Genomic DNA, 15,388 nt, shown 5'->3' with positions numbered 1-15,388 from the left:
AATATGGCGTGCATTTCCACATGTCTTATTAATAGATGCAACATATAAGTCAAACAAGTACGAGATGCCTCTATCAGAGATTGTTGGTGTAACTCCAACAAATATGACATTTTCCATTGCGTTTGTGTACATGCATGAAGAAAAACAGTCCAACTGTGTTTGTGCTTTTGTGACAACCCGAAAATTTCTAACTTGCATTCTTCATTTCTTATCAATAATAGACTCGTTTTGCTATCTTGTAGTACCATTTAGGCTCTATTGGAGCGTTCTAAACGTGTTATAATCAAGGTTGGAGTGTGGAAAAGGGTTAACTCAAAGTGTAGGAATCAAAAGGAGGCCAAACACTCCAACACATGGAGTGTGCGGCCACACACTTGAGTGTGCAGCCACACACATGTGTTTGCGGCCTCACACCCTTCCCAACCGCACACTCCACCTATATATACCACACTTAGTCATTTTTGAACACTTCTTTCACTTCTTCAAGCATAGAACTCGAAAATCCTCTCAAGTATCATCCATTCTCCTTGAAGATCTTCATAAAAGGTACCAAGAACACCAAGAACACCATCTGGCCGCACACATGGCAGCACACACCATCTGGCAACACACATGGCCGCACACAAGTGCTGGCAGCACACTAGGCCGCACACCTGGCCGCACACACACATATAGTGTGTATTTTGGCCATACACTCCTTTGTAAAGCCTTATACCCCTTCATACAATCATATATGGTTGTAACACTTCAATATAAGTGTTTACTAGTCCCTAAGGTGGTCCCAATTCATTAATTAGTTGTTCATAACACTAATTATATTCATATATGTGTCAATATATGCTAGATAGGATTCGCGTGTGTACTCAAGCCACCACTTGATACTTAGCAACTGATCCAACATTTTCATCAGGACCACTCACAACATGTGAGTTCATACCCCTTAATTAATGTTTTAAACTACTTTTAAATGTTTTATGGGGGGGATAAAAGTAGAATTATGCTAGTTATTATATCAATCACATGTGATTAATATGCAACATTCAAATGATTTACTACACATTAGCCGTTTTACCAAACAGTTTCCTTCAAATGATTTTTATATACATTTTATATGTTTTAAACTCCTTATTACACTGTACATTTTACTCTGTATATCACATTTCAAACTTATTTACAATTGTGTTTCAAACAAATGTTTCCTTATACTTAAACTGTTTTATCAAACCCATGCCTTCAAAACTGTTTTATAGGTTGACATCAAGTCGATCTTTTCTGAAGATAATATTTATGTCCAAATGTTTTACAAAACTTATTTATGCTTTTATATTATAAATTTTATGCCTCTATATGTATAGTTATATAAGAAATTTTTAAAAGACTTAGGAAGGCTATCCACCCTATTTCCTTTTCGCGCTTGAGATGTGGTTTGGTGGGATATCGGGTACTCGTCCGAAGGTCGTTTAAATATTAGTTATATATCATGTGTACATATATAGTCATAAAAGGTCCTTCCAGTTCATCCCATGCCCTTGGGTAGCAAGGGTATACATCCATGTCCATACGTACCAGTTAGATTACTAAGAAATGATAGTCCGTCAACATGTTTTCCACTTTGGTTTGGTCCCCAAGACATCTAAACTCATAGAGCTGTTGTTATTGCTTTTGTTGGAGGTAATCATTATGTGAAGGTTGATTTACAAGGAACATATCTAATGCCTACTATTTTGTCACTTTGGCATTACAACAGATCATCACGATTTGCTAGATGGGAAACTCTTTATGTTGTTCGACTGAATTCTTACATTTCTCCATTTGCAACACATAGTAATTGTAATAATTCTACAGTTATAATATTTGATAAATAATAAAATAAAGTTTATGTTTTATTATTTATACTTATTTAGATCTCTATATAAAAATTTGTGGTAATATATATATATATATATATATATATATATATATATATATATATATATATATATATATATAAATTGGAGTTTTAAAAAGTATAAGGTTTGATTTGAAAATCAAATATAAATATAATGATATATATATATATATATATATATATATATATATATATATATATATATATATATATATATATATAAACTAAAGTTTTAAAAAGTATAAGGTTTGAATATATGATATTTAATGTAAATTGAAAAGTAATGAATTTGGATAAATTCAATATAATATATTAAAATGACATATCATTAATGATATTTAATGTAAATTGAAAAGTAACATTTCAAGAATTTGGATAAATTTAATATAATATATTAGTTTATGAGACAAATTTAATATAATATATTAAAATGACATATATCATTCAATCAAGTCATGTGTGTATATGGAATTGAATTCGTGGCTTTAGAATTACCCAAGAAAAGGAGCAAGTGTTGTGTCAATCAAGCCTTTATCAACACAAAAGAGAGAGGATGAGTAACAACGGTACTTAAAGGGATACAATTAGCAATTGTCTTTATCAAACACCTACTATATTAATTATTGATTAGCAACATTTGTGGATCAAAATTATTGCATTTCTTAATATAAAACAAAATGCATTATTATTTTGACATTATAATCTAAAAGATATTTTTTTAATAAATTGAGATCATAAAAGTATGCTGAGTAGGTTCAATATAATAGTTTATATAGACAGGTAATAAGGTAATGGAAATTCTATGAAAAAGTTGGCCATACAGTCGTTATCTTTATCAAAAAGTTAGTTATCTTTCTAACAACCTAAATGTCATTTTAACAACCTAAAATAACAGAAAATCATCTTCTTTTTTGGAGAGAGAAAGTATGAGGAAAAAGGGGTCATAATCAAACCAAATAGCTACCTAAATGTCACTTTTATACTTTCTAGTCAAAGTCAAACCATACATCCTTAAAAAAACAAAAACAAAAAAGAAAAAGCAAGCAATTAACAATACAGTCAACATTCTACAACACCATTGGCATTTATTCTGTCTCTTTCTCTCTTTTACCCTTTTATTTCCAACTTTTTTTTATTATATACACTCAAAACTCCAGACAAAAAATGGTCTAATTACGTTTTCGCCCTCCTCCTCCTCTTCTTCTAGAATTATTATTATTAGTCTTGGGGCTTGACTGATTTGGTTGAACAGGCAAAAGTGTTCCCCCTTTAATCTCCTCTCTATCACTTGATGTTGCCAGTGTTCTTTGAGCTTCTATATAAATTTTCAAGTCTCTTATCTGTTCTTCAAGATCAACTATTTTCTCTTCCTTTGATTTCAATGATGCAATTTCCCTAAAACCACAAATCACAGGTATAAGTACAAATACAAATATATATATAGATATAGATATAGATACAAGTAAGAACCTGTCTTGGACTTCCTTGCATTTTCTCTTGAGATTTTCTTGCTCTTTTGCAAGATCTTCATTAATCTACCAATAAGGAAAAAAATGAAAGTTAATTGATTTAATAGAAAAGAAATGAAAGTAGGATGCTATAATAAGAAACTAACAAGTGAAACAGATTTTGTCTCTTTAGCAACTTGTTCCAGTTTATGTTGAATTTCCTGTGTCTTTTCAGCTTCAGCTTTCTGTATCGCTTCACCTATCAATATCTCCTTTCGACTTTTTGCCTCAGCAAGCAACGTTTCATAATGCTGGAAAAAAAATATTATATATTCACTAATTCATAATTTATATTTTATACAAAAAAAAAAAAAAAAAAAAAGAGACTTACTTGTCGTTGAGTCTCCATCTGGGTTGCAAGAAGAAAGTTGTATTCATCTACAATCTGTTTTTTTTTTTTTCAAATAAAGAACAAATTAAATGAGAAAAATATCTAGCAACTTTATAAAAAATATATCTATATAAAGTTACCGCATCAACTTTGGTGCTAAAAAGTGCTCCATCAACTTCGTCATCTTCTTTATCACCACATTCCCCTTCAAGTGATTCACATTGATGATTTGTTGCAATTGATTTGCTACCAATTTTTGATTGATTTAATCGGTGAACATATTTATCACCAACATAATCCCAAATCTGCTGTGTTTCTAGTTCAAGTGAATAGCTATGTTGAGCATGACGAAAATGCTCAATAGCATGTCCTTTTTCATACCTTCACACATTAATACATATTACTATATTACGACATTATACTTCCAATTTGTTTCTTATTAGGACATTATATTTTGAAAACTTATGCTTTGTATTTAGATAACATTGCTATAATTGGGAAGGTTTTACAAAGTGTAATAATGCTCTAATAACAGGAGATTAGGAGTAATATGTTACCTTCCACATCCTACAAAACTACATATCAGACAAACCCATGGATTGCTAGATGTTCCACAAACTGCACAAGTTGGTTTTCCATCCTGTTGTTGACAAAGTCTACAGACCTAACAACAAACACAATTTTTAACTTTTTGTTAATTTCATTAACTTGATGAAGAGGAGAAAAGCTGATAAAAGTATATAAGAGGCATGTTTTTCTATAATCTAATCATTCTTGCAAAGTTTGTTATATATCTTCTTCAGATCAAGACTCTTTAGAGTTACCATTAGAGCTGAAGATACTCAAAACCTATAATCTAATAAGAGTATTTCACATTACAAAGGTTAATTCATGTGGAGGAGATTGTGTGAAAATGAACTAGTTAGAAGCCAACATATCAATACTTCTAAGTTCTAACATATGTGCCCGAAGAATTGTGTGAAATATCAATAAATAGAATGAATCACCAAGGGTATAATTATAATGGAGCCAACCTGGCAAGACCAGAAGGGCCACTTTGTAATGCAAGAACATTGAAATGAATGGTCGCACACTGTAATCTTTATTGCACTTGTGTCATGATCCAATCTCTCTACCATTTGAAGAATAATTGAAATATATCATCAGTGAATCCCATGTGCACACACAAAGATATAGGTATAATAAAATCTGTGACGATTTAACAGCAGCTTACCTAAGCAAACAGGACAAGTAGGCAATTCTGTATACCCTGGCTGAGGGATGCTAGTGATCTCTGATGAATCTGTGTATTCCACTAATTGAGCGAAGTAGACATGGCAAACCTCAGTCTGAAAGTTAAACAAAACGAAAATGATCCAAAATCAATCAATTAGAAGTGCATCTATGGATATGTAAAGACTCTATACATATGGCAAGTCAACGTGATGATTTAACACGCAAATCACTCGAACGTACTTCAAATCAAATAATCTCTCAAATGAGAGAAAACAAGATCAAGAATACCTCAGAAGGACCAAACCGCTTTCCGTTGTAACTACAACAGAATCCATCAGCAGCCGCTTGATTCACCAGCTTAATAAGCACGCTATACCGTTCTTCCACCGCATCATTTCTTCAAACATCGCAAAACGCACACGAAATTCAATCCACAACTGAAAACAAAAAACAAATTACAAGAAAAATATCCGGATGTAATCGAGGCAATACCTGATGAAACAGAGATCGGTGAAGTACTCGACGTGAGAGCCACAGAAAGTGATGAACTCTTCAGGCGAAAGGTAGTTAGGTACAGCAACGATAAACGCAAGTGTGGTGCGTGTAGTGACGTTGAACAACGTCATAGTCGGGGAGGAGCTGAAGGTTGGTAGATTGCGGAAGAGGTGGACTACACCTTTGAGTTCAGTAGGACTGAACAAGTTTTTCTTAGACTTAGGGTTTGAGCCTCCGGCGACGGCGGATTTGGTGCCGGATGTAGCGGCACCACCGCCGAACTGCGTCGCAAACGGCGGTTGGGAGGTATCAACTGTGTGAATTCGGAGAGCGAACATTCTATTCTTCCTCTAACAAAATCGATGGGTCTGTTGGCGGGCAAACCGGGAGAAGAAATGGGCTTAACGGAAAATCATCCACCATTGGCTTTTTATATAAGAGAAAACCAAAAAATAAAATAAAAATATATATATTTTTTATTTTTTTAACTTTTCTTTTTCTTTGCATAAAAACATGTTACTTAAGAAGGTGGTTTTTTTCATTTTGTAAATTTTTTTCTGAGAGGGTTATATATATATATATATATATATATATATATATATATATATATATATATATATATATTTCATCACTAATTTGAATAAAATATATATTTGTATTATAACTTTATTTGAATTTTAATAAATTCTCCATAAATGTAATTACATATTTTTCTTTTCCATTTTCTGTTTTACATGAGTATATGTTATTCAAATCATTTTTTTTATTAAACCATACCCTTTTATTATTGAATGTGGGTGTGGATTTAATTACTATTTGACAAATAAGGACATCCGAATTCATTTCATTAAGTAAGCTAACTTAAAAGGGACGACATGTTTCATTTAATGATTTTCAATCATCAAATCGTAATTTTGTTGAATTCCAACTATTCATATTTTTTTTCTTTATTTTGTTATATACCATTTTAAAAAATAAATAAATCATATAGTCGGCTACAACAACATGTTTTGTCTCTGCGATTCACAAAATTATAATGGTTGAGAAGTAAAATTTCACACAAAAGGTCTATGGTTTATATTTTTTAAAACACTATGTCTTTTAGAATTTGATTATTTTGATATCAATTATTGATAGTTTCTTAATTTCTATATATAATATGTTTTTAATCAAATCGATGAAAGTCTAACAATCTTTGATAAGTTAGATCATTTTCTTTCCTTACATCATGTTATTTATCATTTTAAAATCCGATGTATCTTTGAAGATATATTTTAAGTGAAATTCTTGAGAGTCAAATCGAATGACTGAATTTATCATCTTTCATTGCATCAATTCCTAAAGATGTCTTCAAAGATATACTTTTAGTAGTAAATTTAAAAGTCAATAAACTAATATTTTTATCATATTTTCGCCGGACTAAGTTACATGTGTACATAAACTGAATTTATCACATTACATCCTCTTCTTTCTTAATCAATTCTCGCAATTTCTTCCAATATACTTTTTAATGAAATCCTTCAATGTCAATAAATTCGAACATTTATGAATTTTCATTTATGAATTTTCGTGAGTACATATTAATGAAACCTTAAATGCCAACATGCTTATGAATGACACAAAGATCGTACTCATTTCATGTTTGAAGGAATTGTGAAGCTTATTTGCTCCATATGGTAACTCTTTTATTTTTGGATTTGTCAAATTTTTGTTATCATAGCCAAATCTTCCTGTTTTTAGTAATTTATCTTGTAGTTTCGAGTTATCTTTATATATGTTAAAGATGTGTTTAGGGCTCCCTTTTTGTAAAGTTTGGGGTGTGATAATGGCTTCTTTTAGCATGATATTTACTTACGTATCATAATTGCAACAAACAATTCCACAAAGATATCCTTCCTAGATGACACAATGATCTTCGTTTCAACAAAATTCCATTTTCACATGTGAGTAACATTAATTTTTTTTTATTTTTTATTTTTTATTTTTTATTTTTTATTTTTTTGAGTTGAAGCGAAAATAACATGGTTTTGTGTATACATTGAACGATAAAGAACTTCTACATTTTTTTATATGAAGCTCAATACATATCGATTGAAGGCAAACAGGCAACAAGCTGCACCGCTAGACCTTTCTGGATAGCAAAACCAATTCTTTTGAAAACTACATTTGTGGATATAGGAGATATGACATTAGAATGCATGACCCGTTGGACTCTATTAAGGAGCTCCACCGCCTCTGGTGCGAGAAAACCAAATGTATCGAATGCAAAAGGAACAAACACATGTTGATTTGCTATACATGAATTCTCGTGCTTTACCACTTTGCACACAGCGGCTTTCAAAGCGGCATGCCCAGCTGTGAAACTCCTGCTCCCCAAACCAACGAGAGGAGAGACCCCAGTAAGATCCACACACGCATGCTTCCCTCCTATCCATCCAAAGACCAAAATGTCAGCCGGTCTAAGTGTGGACCTTCCATCCTGTGGGTCCGTCAAAAAGTTCACTGGCGCTTCTTTCTTCACAGAAATACCAGCATGCCGACAAGCATCAAAGAGAACATCCCGAACCACATCATGTCTATACTTGAAACCAGGGAGTTCTCTACAATGAACCGCGTGTTCCCCAAAGGTATCCAAACATGCATTGCGACAAACTGGACATATCTCCTCAATTGAGAATATGGGAATCATGAGGCGGTAACGAAGGATAGTTCGGTACTCCACAGAAGACATATGTTGGCCAAAACCATCAATAGGGATAGTTAGCAGAAAATCCTGAGCATGAGGCGCCCGTAGACACTCAAAGACTGCTTTCTGTCTGACAGTCATGTCAAAGTCGACTTACATATCTTGGAAGTTAAAATAACACGATTTACTTTTTCATCAACTATAATAATATTTTTTTTTCTAGACATGTTATTAATAAAATCATTTAGAATAATAATATATAATCCAACAATTATCTTTTCCTTTTTTTTGAATTATTAATAATGAAAAAATGACAAAAGAATATAATTTCTGCAAATAACCCAAAATTGATTACCAATCTCCTAAATAATCTCTATCCAAACTATTATTGCGATTTCACATAATCATCAGTTCCATAACGCACACCCAAACGTCTCTTAAATAGGGAACTAAAATATCACTTAAAACATGTTTTAGACCAAAATTTATTTCATAAAAATATTTTGTAATTTCCGCCATTCAAATTAAAATCTTATTGGTAAAATAATTGCTAACATGTTTATTGTAAGTTTAATTTAAAAGACGGATTTTTATGATATGAGAACTCTTTAGGGGGGTTTTGTAAATTGTGAGATGCAGAAAACCATTATAACCCAATGAAAAGATGGAAGAATGATTCAGACTTCAGAGGTTTAAGTAAACAAGTAACAGTCTATTTTAGTCTCTCTCTCTCTCTCTCTCTCTCTCTCTCTCTCTCTCTCTCTCTCTCTCTCTCCTACGCGGTTTCAACTCTCTCCCAAATCCCAATTGCTAAGCGTTCGCAATCGCTGCTTTCAGTTGTCATGTATCGGAGCTTCTTCATCCATTTTAATCGATCAAATTTCTCCAAGAATTAATCGGTACCTGTTTATCATCAGTCTCTGTAATCTGTATGCATTCTATCGATTTGTGTTTATCATTCAGATTTCATTTCCTGGATCAATTTATAATGATCGATCGTAACTTTGGAAGCAAAAACGATCTTTACAACATCAATTTTGTTGAATTTAGCGAATATAGTAACGATCAGCTGTATCAACTAGAAAATTTTCCTATAGACGCTATATTCGCTCTCATAGCATATCGTAGTTTCATCTCGAACGATTTTAGTTTGTTAACAACAGAACGATTAATTCATTATGGTGATTTTAGATTTTCCCTCCGAATTTTGTGCACCAACGCTTTTAAATCTTCGATGATGGAAATGAATCAATGATAATATGTTATTAGATTTTTTAATTTTTATCGATTACTTTCAACACTATTCATTAATCTTTTCTGCAGTTTTGAGGTTTGAAACCAGAGCTCGTGTTTCTTTGTATGGGTTCAAGCAGTTTCAGAAAGGCAATTGGTGTGGTTAAAGACCAAACAAGCATAAGCATAGCCAAGGTTTCTGGCAATATCGCAAGGGATGTTGAGGTGCTTATAGTAAAGGCAACAGGCCACAACAATGAACCACCTGAAGAGAAATACACAAGGGAGATCCTTAACCTTACGTTTTACTCTACAAGTTATGTAAATGCCTGCATTTGCACTATTTCTAAAAGATTGAGTAAAACACATGATTGGATTGTGGCATTGAAGGTCTTGATGCTTATACACAGGTTGTTAGATGATGGGGAGCCTGGATTTGGTGAAGAGATGATTCATGTAAACCGAAACAGGACAAGGGTTTTGAATATGTCTGATTTTCATGATTTGGTTCACTCAAATTCATGGGAGCATTCAGGTTTTGTGAAAACTTATGCTTTGTATCTCACTCGAAAGCTTGAATTCATGGCATTTGACCAAAGTATTGCAAACAATAGTTCACATTTTGAGAAGGTTTTGGAGAGATTGCATCATTTGCTTCGTGTTCTTGATCGGGTTTTATCGTGTAGGCCAACTGGTGATGCGAAAAGTTCTAGGATTGTGATTATTGCACTACACCTTGTTTTGAAGGAAAGTTTTAGGGTTTATGAGAATGTATGTGAAATGATTGAAGTTTTGCTTCAAGGATTTTCAGAAATGGAGTATGATATTGGTGTGAAGGCTTTTGATCAATTTGTTTATGCAGCTAAAATGAGCGATGAACTTGTGGGGTTTTACAACTGGTGTGAGGACATAGGTGTTGCTAGATCATCAGAGTTCCCAAATGTGCAAAAGATTACAGATGAGATTTTGGGTTCACTAGAGACATTTTTAAGTGAAAGAAAGATTGTGTATGATAATGGAAAAATAGATGACATAAAGGCAGTTCCTCTTCCTCCACCGGAAAGTCACAACAAACCACCACCTGCCGCCATGCCAACCGAAGACCTTCTGAATCTAAAGGATGATGCTAACGGGAGATTACAATCAGTTACCCAAGAAGACCCTTTTGCAGCATCACTCAGAGTTTTACCTCCTTTATACATGTGGAAGCAATATGGATGAATTACAAAAATTATGTTGTATAAATTAAACTGAAATTACAAAGTTAAACAGGAGAAAGACATACATATGAACAAAAAACCAACTTAGCATCTCAAAAAATGGTAAAATAAATCATCATCACTACCAAAAAAAAAATTGGAATTTTTTGATGAGTTAATTTAATACCAAAGCTGCAGCCTTCTTCAATGCTTCACATGCTTTTTCCAGATCAGATTCTGTATGAGCAGCTGAGACATACATTCTGATCCCCACAGGCAGCTTGCATTTATCCACCATTGATCGTTTAGAAGTTGTTACAAACACCGAGTGTTCCTTCAATACCTGTAGTTACTTATTCCATTCGTTATTCAACAACCAAAAGGGTAAAATGGTCATTTACAAGAGACTTACACAATCAGCAAGATCTTGGAGTAATTGAAGATCACTCTTCACAGACCCTGTGGATTTTTTTAGTTTGAGGAAAACAAGAGGCGACATTACATCACTTGCAAGTTCCAACCCTTGTATATCTGACAATCCTGTAATATTCATAAGACAAGACATCTGAATAATATGAAAATACTGTAATTTTCATAAAATAAAATTGGGAGACAAACAAATTACAAATTACAAATTACAAATTACAAATTAGAAACCTGTGGTTAATATTTTAGAATTATCTCTTAAGTTTGTTATGAGTTGAGGGTTTTCCTGGATGACATCAATAGCAGAAATTGCAGCACTTGCTAAGTATGGGGGAAGAGATGCAGAAAACACATACCCAGAGCTGCTCAGCCTCTACACAAACATGAACAATCTACTTTACATTTATTAACCTATAATACCAAAATACCTAATTTTCCACAAATACAATCATTGTATTTTATAAAGAAAATGTAAGTATATTGGTATTATGAGTTGTACATACTTGGTGATCAATAACTCGGTGACTTCCTGTGCAGAAACCACCTTCTGAGGCCAATGCATGTCCCATTGCAGCAATTATTATATCTATCTTATCAATCTCAACATTAAAGTGTTCTGTTAAACCTCTACCAGATTTACCAAGAACACCAAAAGAGTTGCTTTCATCTAACAAAACACGAAATTTATACTTCTCCTTAAGTTGAATAATCTCATCTAGTGGAGCGATTTGACCTGAATTCTGAACATTTTAACAACATATATATTAAACACCATAATGATAACAACAAGATCCTCTCTCTTTCTTTTTTTAAAGTGTAAACTCTTATTCATATATGAAACCATAACTTATAAATAACTAAAAAAATAAAATAAAATACCTGGTATACAGCTTCCACAACAATGTAACGTCTAAGTTTCTTAGCTCGTTTGTTGTCTTGAGTAACTTTCTCTAATGTACTTTGTAAAGACTGCATATCGTTGTGTTTAAAATACACAATTGTGCTTCTTGACAAGTATAATCCATTTTGTATCCCCCAATGAACACCTTCATCTCTACAACACACGACTTAATCAGTTAAGCTATATATTTCTTACTTCATACAGAAAGAACAACTTAATAGAGAAAAAGTCAGGGAAATCATTAACTCCTAACTTCATACAAATAACATAGACCAAAATTTTATATATATACTTACACAATAATGATATCTCCTTTCTTACAAAATGCTGGAATTGCACTGAACATAGTTGAGAGTCCATAAGAGTAGAGGATGGAATCAGGAGTTCCCAAAAACTTTGCTATTCTGGTTTCGCAGTCAAGATGAACATCTAGATAAGGTCAAAAAGTCAAAAGAGAGAGAGAGTCTGATGTGTATAAAATTTAGTTAAATGAAAAAAGTTTTTATTTTTTGGGAATTAGGAGTGATGGGTTTTGTACCAATGGTTCCATAAAATTGACGAGGACCACAAGATCCAACACCATATTTCTCCAGTGAAGAAGTACATGATTCCTGTGATATTTAATTTATATATATAGGGTTAAATGCAAGAAATAGCAATGCATTTTTATTTATTTGTTTATTATAGCATCATACTTTCATTTCTTTCTATTGTAGTATTCTACTCATGAAAAAATACAAAGCAATTTTAATTGACATAATTGGGTAGATTTCTAAAGTGCAATATCCTAATATCAAAAAAATTGGTAGACTTTTCAAAGTGTGTTGATAAGAACTAAAAAAAAATAGAAAATAAAATGTTGTAATCAGAAAAAATGGAAGTAGAATACTATTTCTTACAAGTAACTTGTCATGTCCCATTAATCCAAGGTAATTTGCTGAAGCAAAATTAATCACTTTTCTGCCATTAATGATTGTATGTGGTCCTGCAGCACTGTAAATAGTTCAAATATTACAATCATTTACTCATTTATGCATAATGCATGTTTTGTATTTTGTATGTGTGTGTATAGTTAGCATATTAAATAGAAAGTAAATGGTGCACACAAATTGCATAAAGTCAAGCTTATGATTTATCATATCTAAAATCAGGTTAAGTGCAAGAAATAGCAATATACTTTCATTTCTTCCTATCACAACATTTGTACTTGAAAAATCAATATACAAAAAATTGAATGTACAATGCTATAATTGGATAGATTTTTGTAAAGTATGATGCTTTTTACTAAGAAATTTAATTGAAACTATAATGTTGTAATAGAAAGAAATAAATGCAGGATGCTATAATATATATATATATATATATATATATATATATATATATATATATATATATATATATAGAGAGAGAGAGAGAGAGAGAGAGAGAGAGAGAGAGAGAGAGAGACCTTAAGAGTACTGGAACTTCTCTTTTCATCTCATCTGTTACAGGTGGAATAAGAGACTCTGGTACCCATTCATCACATAACTCATCTATCTCCTACAAACATCACAGAGAGTAAAACGATTAAAAAGTCAAAATTAAACTTCAAGTTGCAGAAAAAGTCAAACCTTGGTCGTTAAAGGGCGTTTAGGTGGCTTGTAACTCTTCTGAGAGAGTAAAACTAATATAACTACTAAGAGTAGACCTTCCACAAACAGATGACCTATAAGTCAACATAAAAGAAAAAGTCAACCTCAGTATCAAAAGCCTATTGGTATCTATTGACAAAGACTTATATATAGTTATGTTTCATGAAAAACATACCTCCTATATGGACTCCAAAAACAACAGCTCGAGCAAAAGGTGCGTCATATGCAAATGTGATCAATTCGGATGCATTTTTCAAATGATCCATGAACCCAGTTGGAACATAACTTAATAAATCCATATGTACCTAAGGATAGTGTTTAAACAAAGCATGATAGTTAGTTAGTATACAGATCATAAGTGAAAGAATCATAGTTTTACCCGATTTTGTTTGGATTCAATATACTTATATGTTTGACATTCAAAGCGAAAGCATCAAACTAACAAAGAACACAGAGAATATTAGCTCAATTCCTAAAAGAAATAGGAATAGAAAGAATTGAAGTGGATTAAGCTGCGCGACTTCACACTTGTTTAGCAACCGTAATACTAATAGTCATGATTGATATTGAAAGTTCAGAAGTATGCGAGTAACCTTAGTAGGTGTCGAATCGATGGAAGGTTAATTTAGATCCGTTGGTGTCTTGGTGACTGTGTGCTTCGATGGTGAACTTTCAGTTCATAAGGAGATTTAGAAATTCAGGAACCCTAATCTGAAGATGCGGAATGATTGAGTGGAGGAAGGAATGGCGTTTGATGGGTCAAATACGGCGACACCACAGAGTTTACAGATCTTCGATTCTTATTTGGTCTTTTGTGAGCTTTTCCGTTTTCAAAAGGGACTGCGAAAGTGACAACGTAAAAAAATATTTTAAACTTTGTTATGTTGGAGGGGAAGGACGTAGCCACTTGCCACGTGCCACCGGTTGGACAAAAATAGTGAGCGTTTGGTGCAGTAGTATGGATATGCATGACAAGAGAGGACAAAAATTATACAATATGAAATTAAATAGGAAAGAAACTTAAATTTGAATTCTTGTAATTGTCGAATATAAAAAACACAATATCTTGTCGTATCGTGATTGTGTTTGTGTTTAAAATTCGACACAAAATTGACACAATTTAATATTTGTTTGTCGTGTTTTTTATGTTTGTCGTGTTATGTATTATTAATTATTAAATATTAATAAAATAAAGTAATTGTTATATTATATTATATTTTTCGTGTCGTGTCGTGTTTATCATTTTTTAATTGGTTCGTTTTTGTGTTAGTTAAAAAAACATGGCATCGTGTCTTGCCGTGTTCGTGTTACATAAAACATTGTTGTGTCGCGTCGTGTCAGAAAAAACACGACACGATGACTCGATTTGTCACCCCTAGATATGGCCAATAGCAAGGAGCTTGATTTTTTTTAATTAACTAGAAGGTGGTGATCCGTACTGGTTGAATTTTTTTTACTACTTATTTCAGTGTGTTTTTGGTTTTTTATTCTCTTTTGTTGTTTCTATTTTGTGTATGTATAGTGGGACAGTGTAGTACATCTAACATATGCATCATTCATGTAAATATAATTTTATATATAGACCTATTTCGTAAATAACATGGACAGTTCTTGTATTTTATTTTCTATGTAGTGACTGGACATGTCAAACCTGCAAACATGCCAATATACGAAACGTAAATGGGTGGCCCATGAATTAATATATATTAAAATAAAAATTCAGGCTTTGCCCGAGTTAGATGAATTTTTTATCTTTTTTCTTTTGTGTTGTTTCCAAAAAAAAGTGAAATGGATTCTAAAAACGTTAAACATTGATATTTTTTTTAATTGTGTGTATTTGTTTTCATTTGTTTT

The 15,388-nt window shown here is 32.3% G+C and overlaps 2 protein-coding genes and 1 pseudogene across 9 annotated transcripts; 1 reads left to right on the top strand and 2 right to left on the bottom strand.

Annotated features, from left to right (window-relative positions):
* Positions 1–2,849: 2,849 nt before the first annotated feature.
* On the bottom strand, positions 2,850–5,865 carry BRIZ1 (zinc finger (ubiquitin-hydrolase) domain-containing protein). Its single transcript, XM_079017314.1, has 10 exons — positions 5,456–5,865; positions 5,252–5,360; positions 4,962–5,076; positions 4,762–4,859; positions 4,285–4,391; positions 3,868–4,108; positions 3,728–3,781; positions 3,504–3,647; positions 3,359–3,423; positions 2,850–3,283 (listed from the first exon to the last, which is right to left on the bottom strand). The coding sequence occupies exons 1-10, from the start codon at positions 5,794–5,796 to the stop codon at positions 3,058–3,060; spliced, it is 1,500 nt and encodes a 499-aa protein (XP_078873440.1). The 5' UTR covers positions 5,797–5,865; the 3' UTR covers positions 2,850–3,057.
* Positions 5,866–8,812: 2,947 nt separating this feature from the next.
* On the top strand, positions 8,813–11,181 carry LOC145065578 (putative clathrin assembly protein At4g32285 pseudogene; annotated as a pseudogene). Of its 2 annotated transcripts, none has more exons than XR_013688455.1 (2): positions 8,813–9,073; positions 9,468–11,181. The product of XR_013688455.1 is annotated as a putative clathrin assembly protein At4g32285 pseudogene, transcript variant X2 (transcript). The 2 variants fall into 2 exon arrangements; XR_013688454.1 differs by having other exon boundaries at positions 8,814–9,043.
* On the bottom strand, positions 10,596–14,383 carry LOC145065577 (long chain base biosynthesis protein 1-like). 6 transcript variants are annotated; one of them, XM_079012610.1, is made up of 13 exons: positions 14,128–14,379; positions 13,914–13,972; positions 13,710–13,839; positions 13,514–13,608; positions 13,351–13,442; positions 12,803–12,896; positions 12,442–12,514; positions 12,200–12,332; positions 11,882–12,056; positions 11,506–11,742; positions 11,234–11,375; positions 10,989–11,116; positions 10,596–10,919 (listed from the first exon to the last, which is right to left on the bottom strand). In XM_079012610.1, the coding sequence occupies exons 3-13, from the start codon at positions 13,831–13,833 to the stop codon at positions 10,752–10,754; spliced, it is 1,461 nt and encodes a 486-aa protein (XP_078868736.1). In that variant the 5' UTR covers positions 13,834–13,839; positions 13,914–13,972; positions 14,128–14,379; the 3' UTR covers positions 10,596–10,751. The 6 variants fall into 6 exon arrangements, 5 of the variants coding, with proteins under 5 accessions (XP_078868736.1, XP_078868734.1, XP_078868733.1 ...); XM_079012608.1 differs by having other exon boundaries at positions 13,914–14,379; XM_079012607.1 differs by lacking the exon at positions 13,914–13,972.
* Positions 14,384–15,388: the final 1,005 nt, after the last annotated feature.

The sequence above is a fragment of the Lactuca serriola genome, chromosome 8 (genome assembly GCF_051521515.1).
Source record: "Lactuca serriola cultivar US96UC23 chromosome 8, Lser_US96UC23_V15, whole genome shotgun sequence".
NCBI lineage: Eukaryota > Viridiplantae > Streptophyta > Magnoliopsida > Asterales > Asteraceae > Lactuca > Lactuca serriola.
The sequence above is the reverse complement of the archived record's forward strand: the minus strand, read 5'-3'. Positions and strand labels throughout refer to the sequence as shown.

Bases quoted from the DNA above. Each gene is read 5' to 3' on its own strand.
- BRIZ1 (XM_079017314.1), bottom strand. From the start codon at position 5,796: ATGTTCGCTCTCCGAATTCACACAGTTGATACCTCCCAACCGCCGTTT. The intron at 4,109-4,284 runs GTAACATATTAC...TAATGTGTGAAG, and splicing joins AGTTTTGTAGGATGTGGAAG to GTATGAAAAAGGACATGCTA. The intron at 3,648-3,727 runs GTAAGTCTCTTT...TTTTTTTTCCAG, and splicing joins AGATGGAGACTCAACGACAA to CATTATGAAACGTTGCTTGC.
- LOC145065577 (XM_079012608.1), bottom strand. From the start codon at position 13,833: ATGGATTTATTAAGTTATGTTCCAACTGGGTTCATGGATCATTTGAAA. The intron at 12,333-12,441 runs GTACAAAACCCA...GACCTTATCTAG, and splicing joins TCAATTTTATGGAACCATTG to ATGTTCATCTTGACTGCGAA. The intron at 11,743-11,881 runs GTATTTTATTTT...TAAAATGTTCAG, and splicing joins TTGTGGAAGCTGTATACCAG to AATTCAGGTCAAATCGCTCC.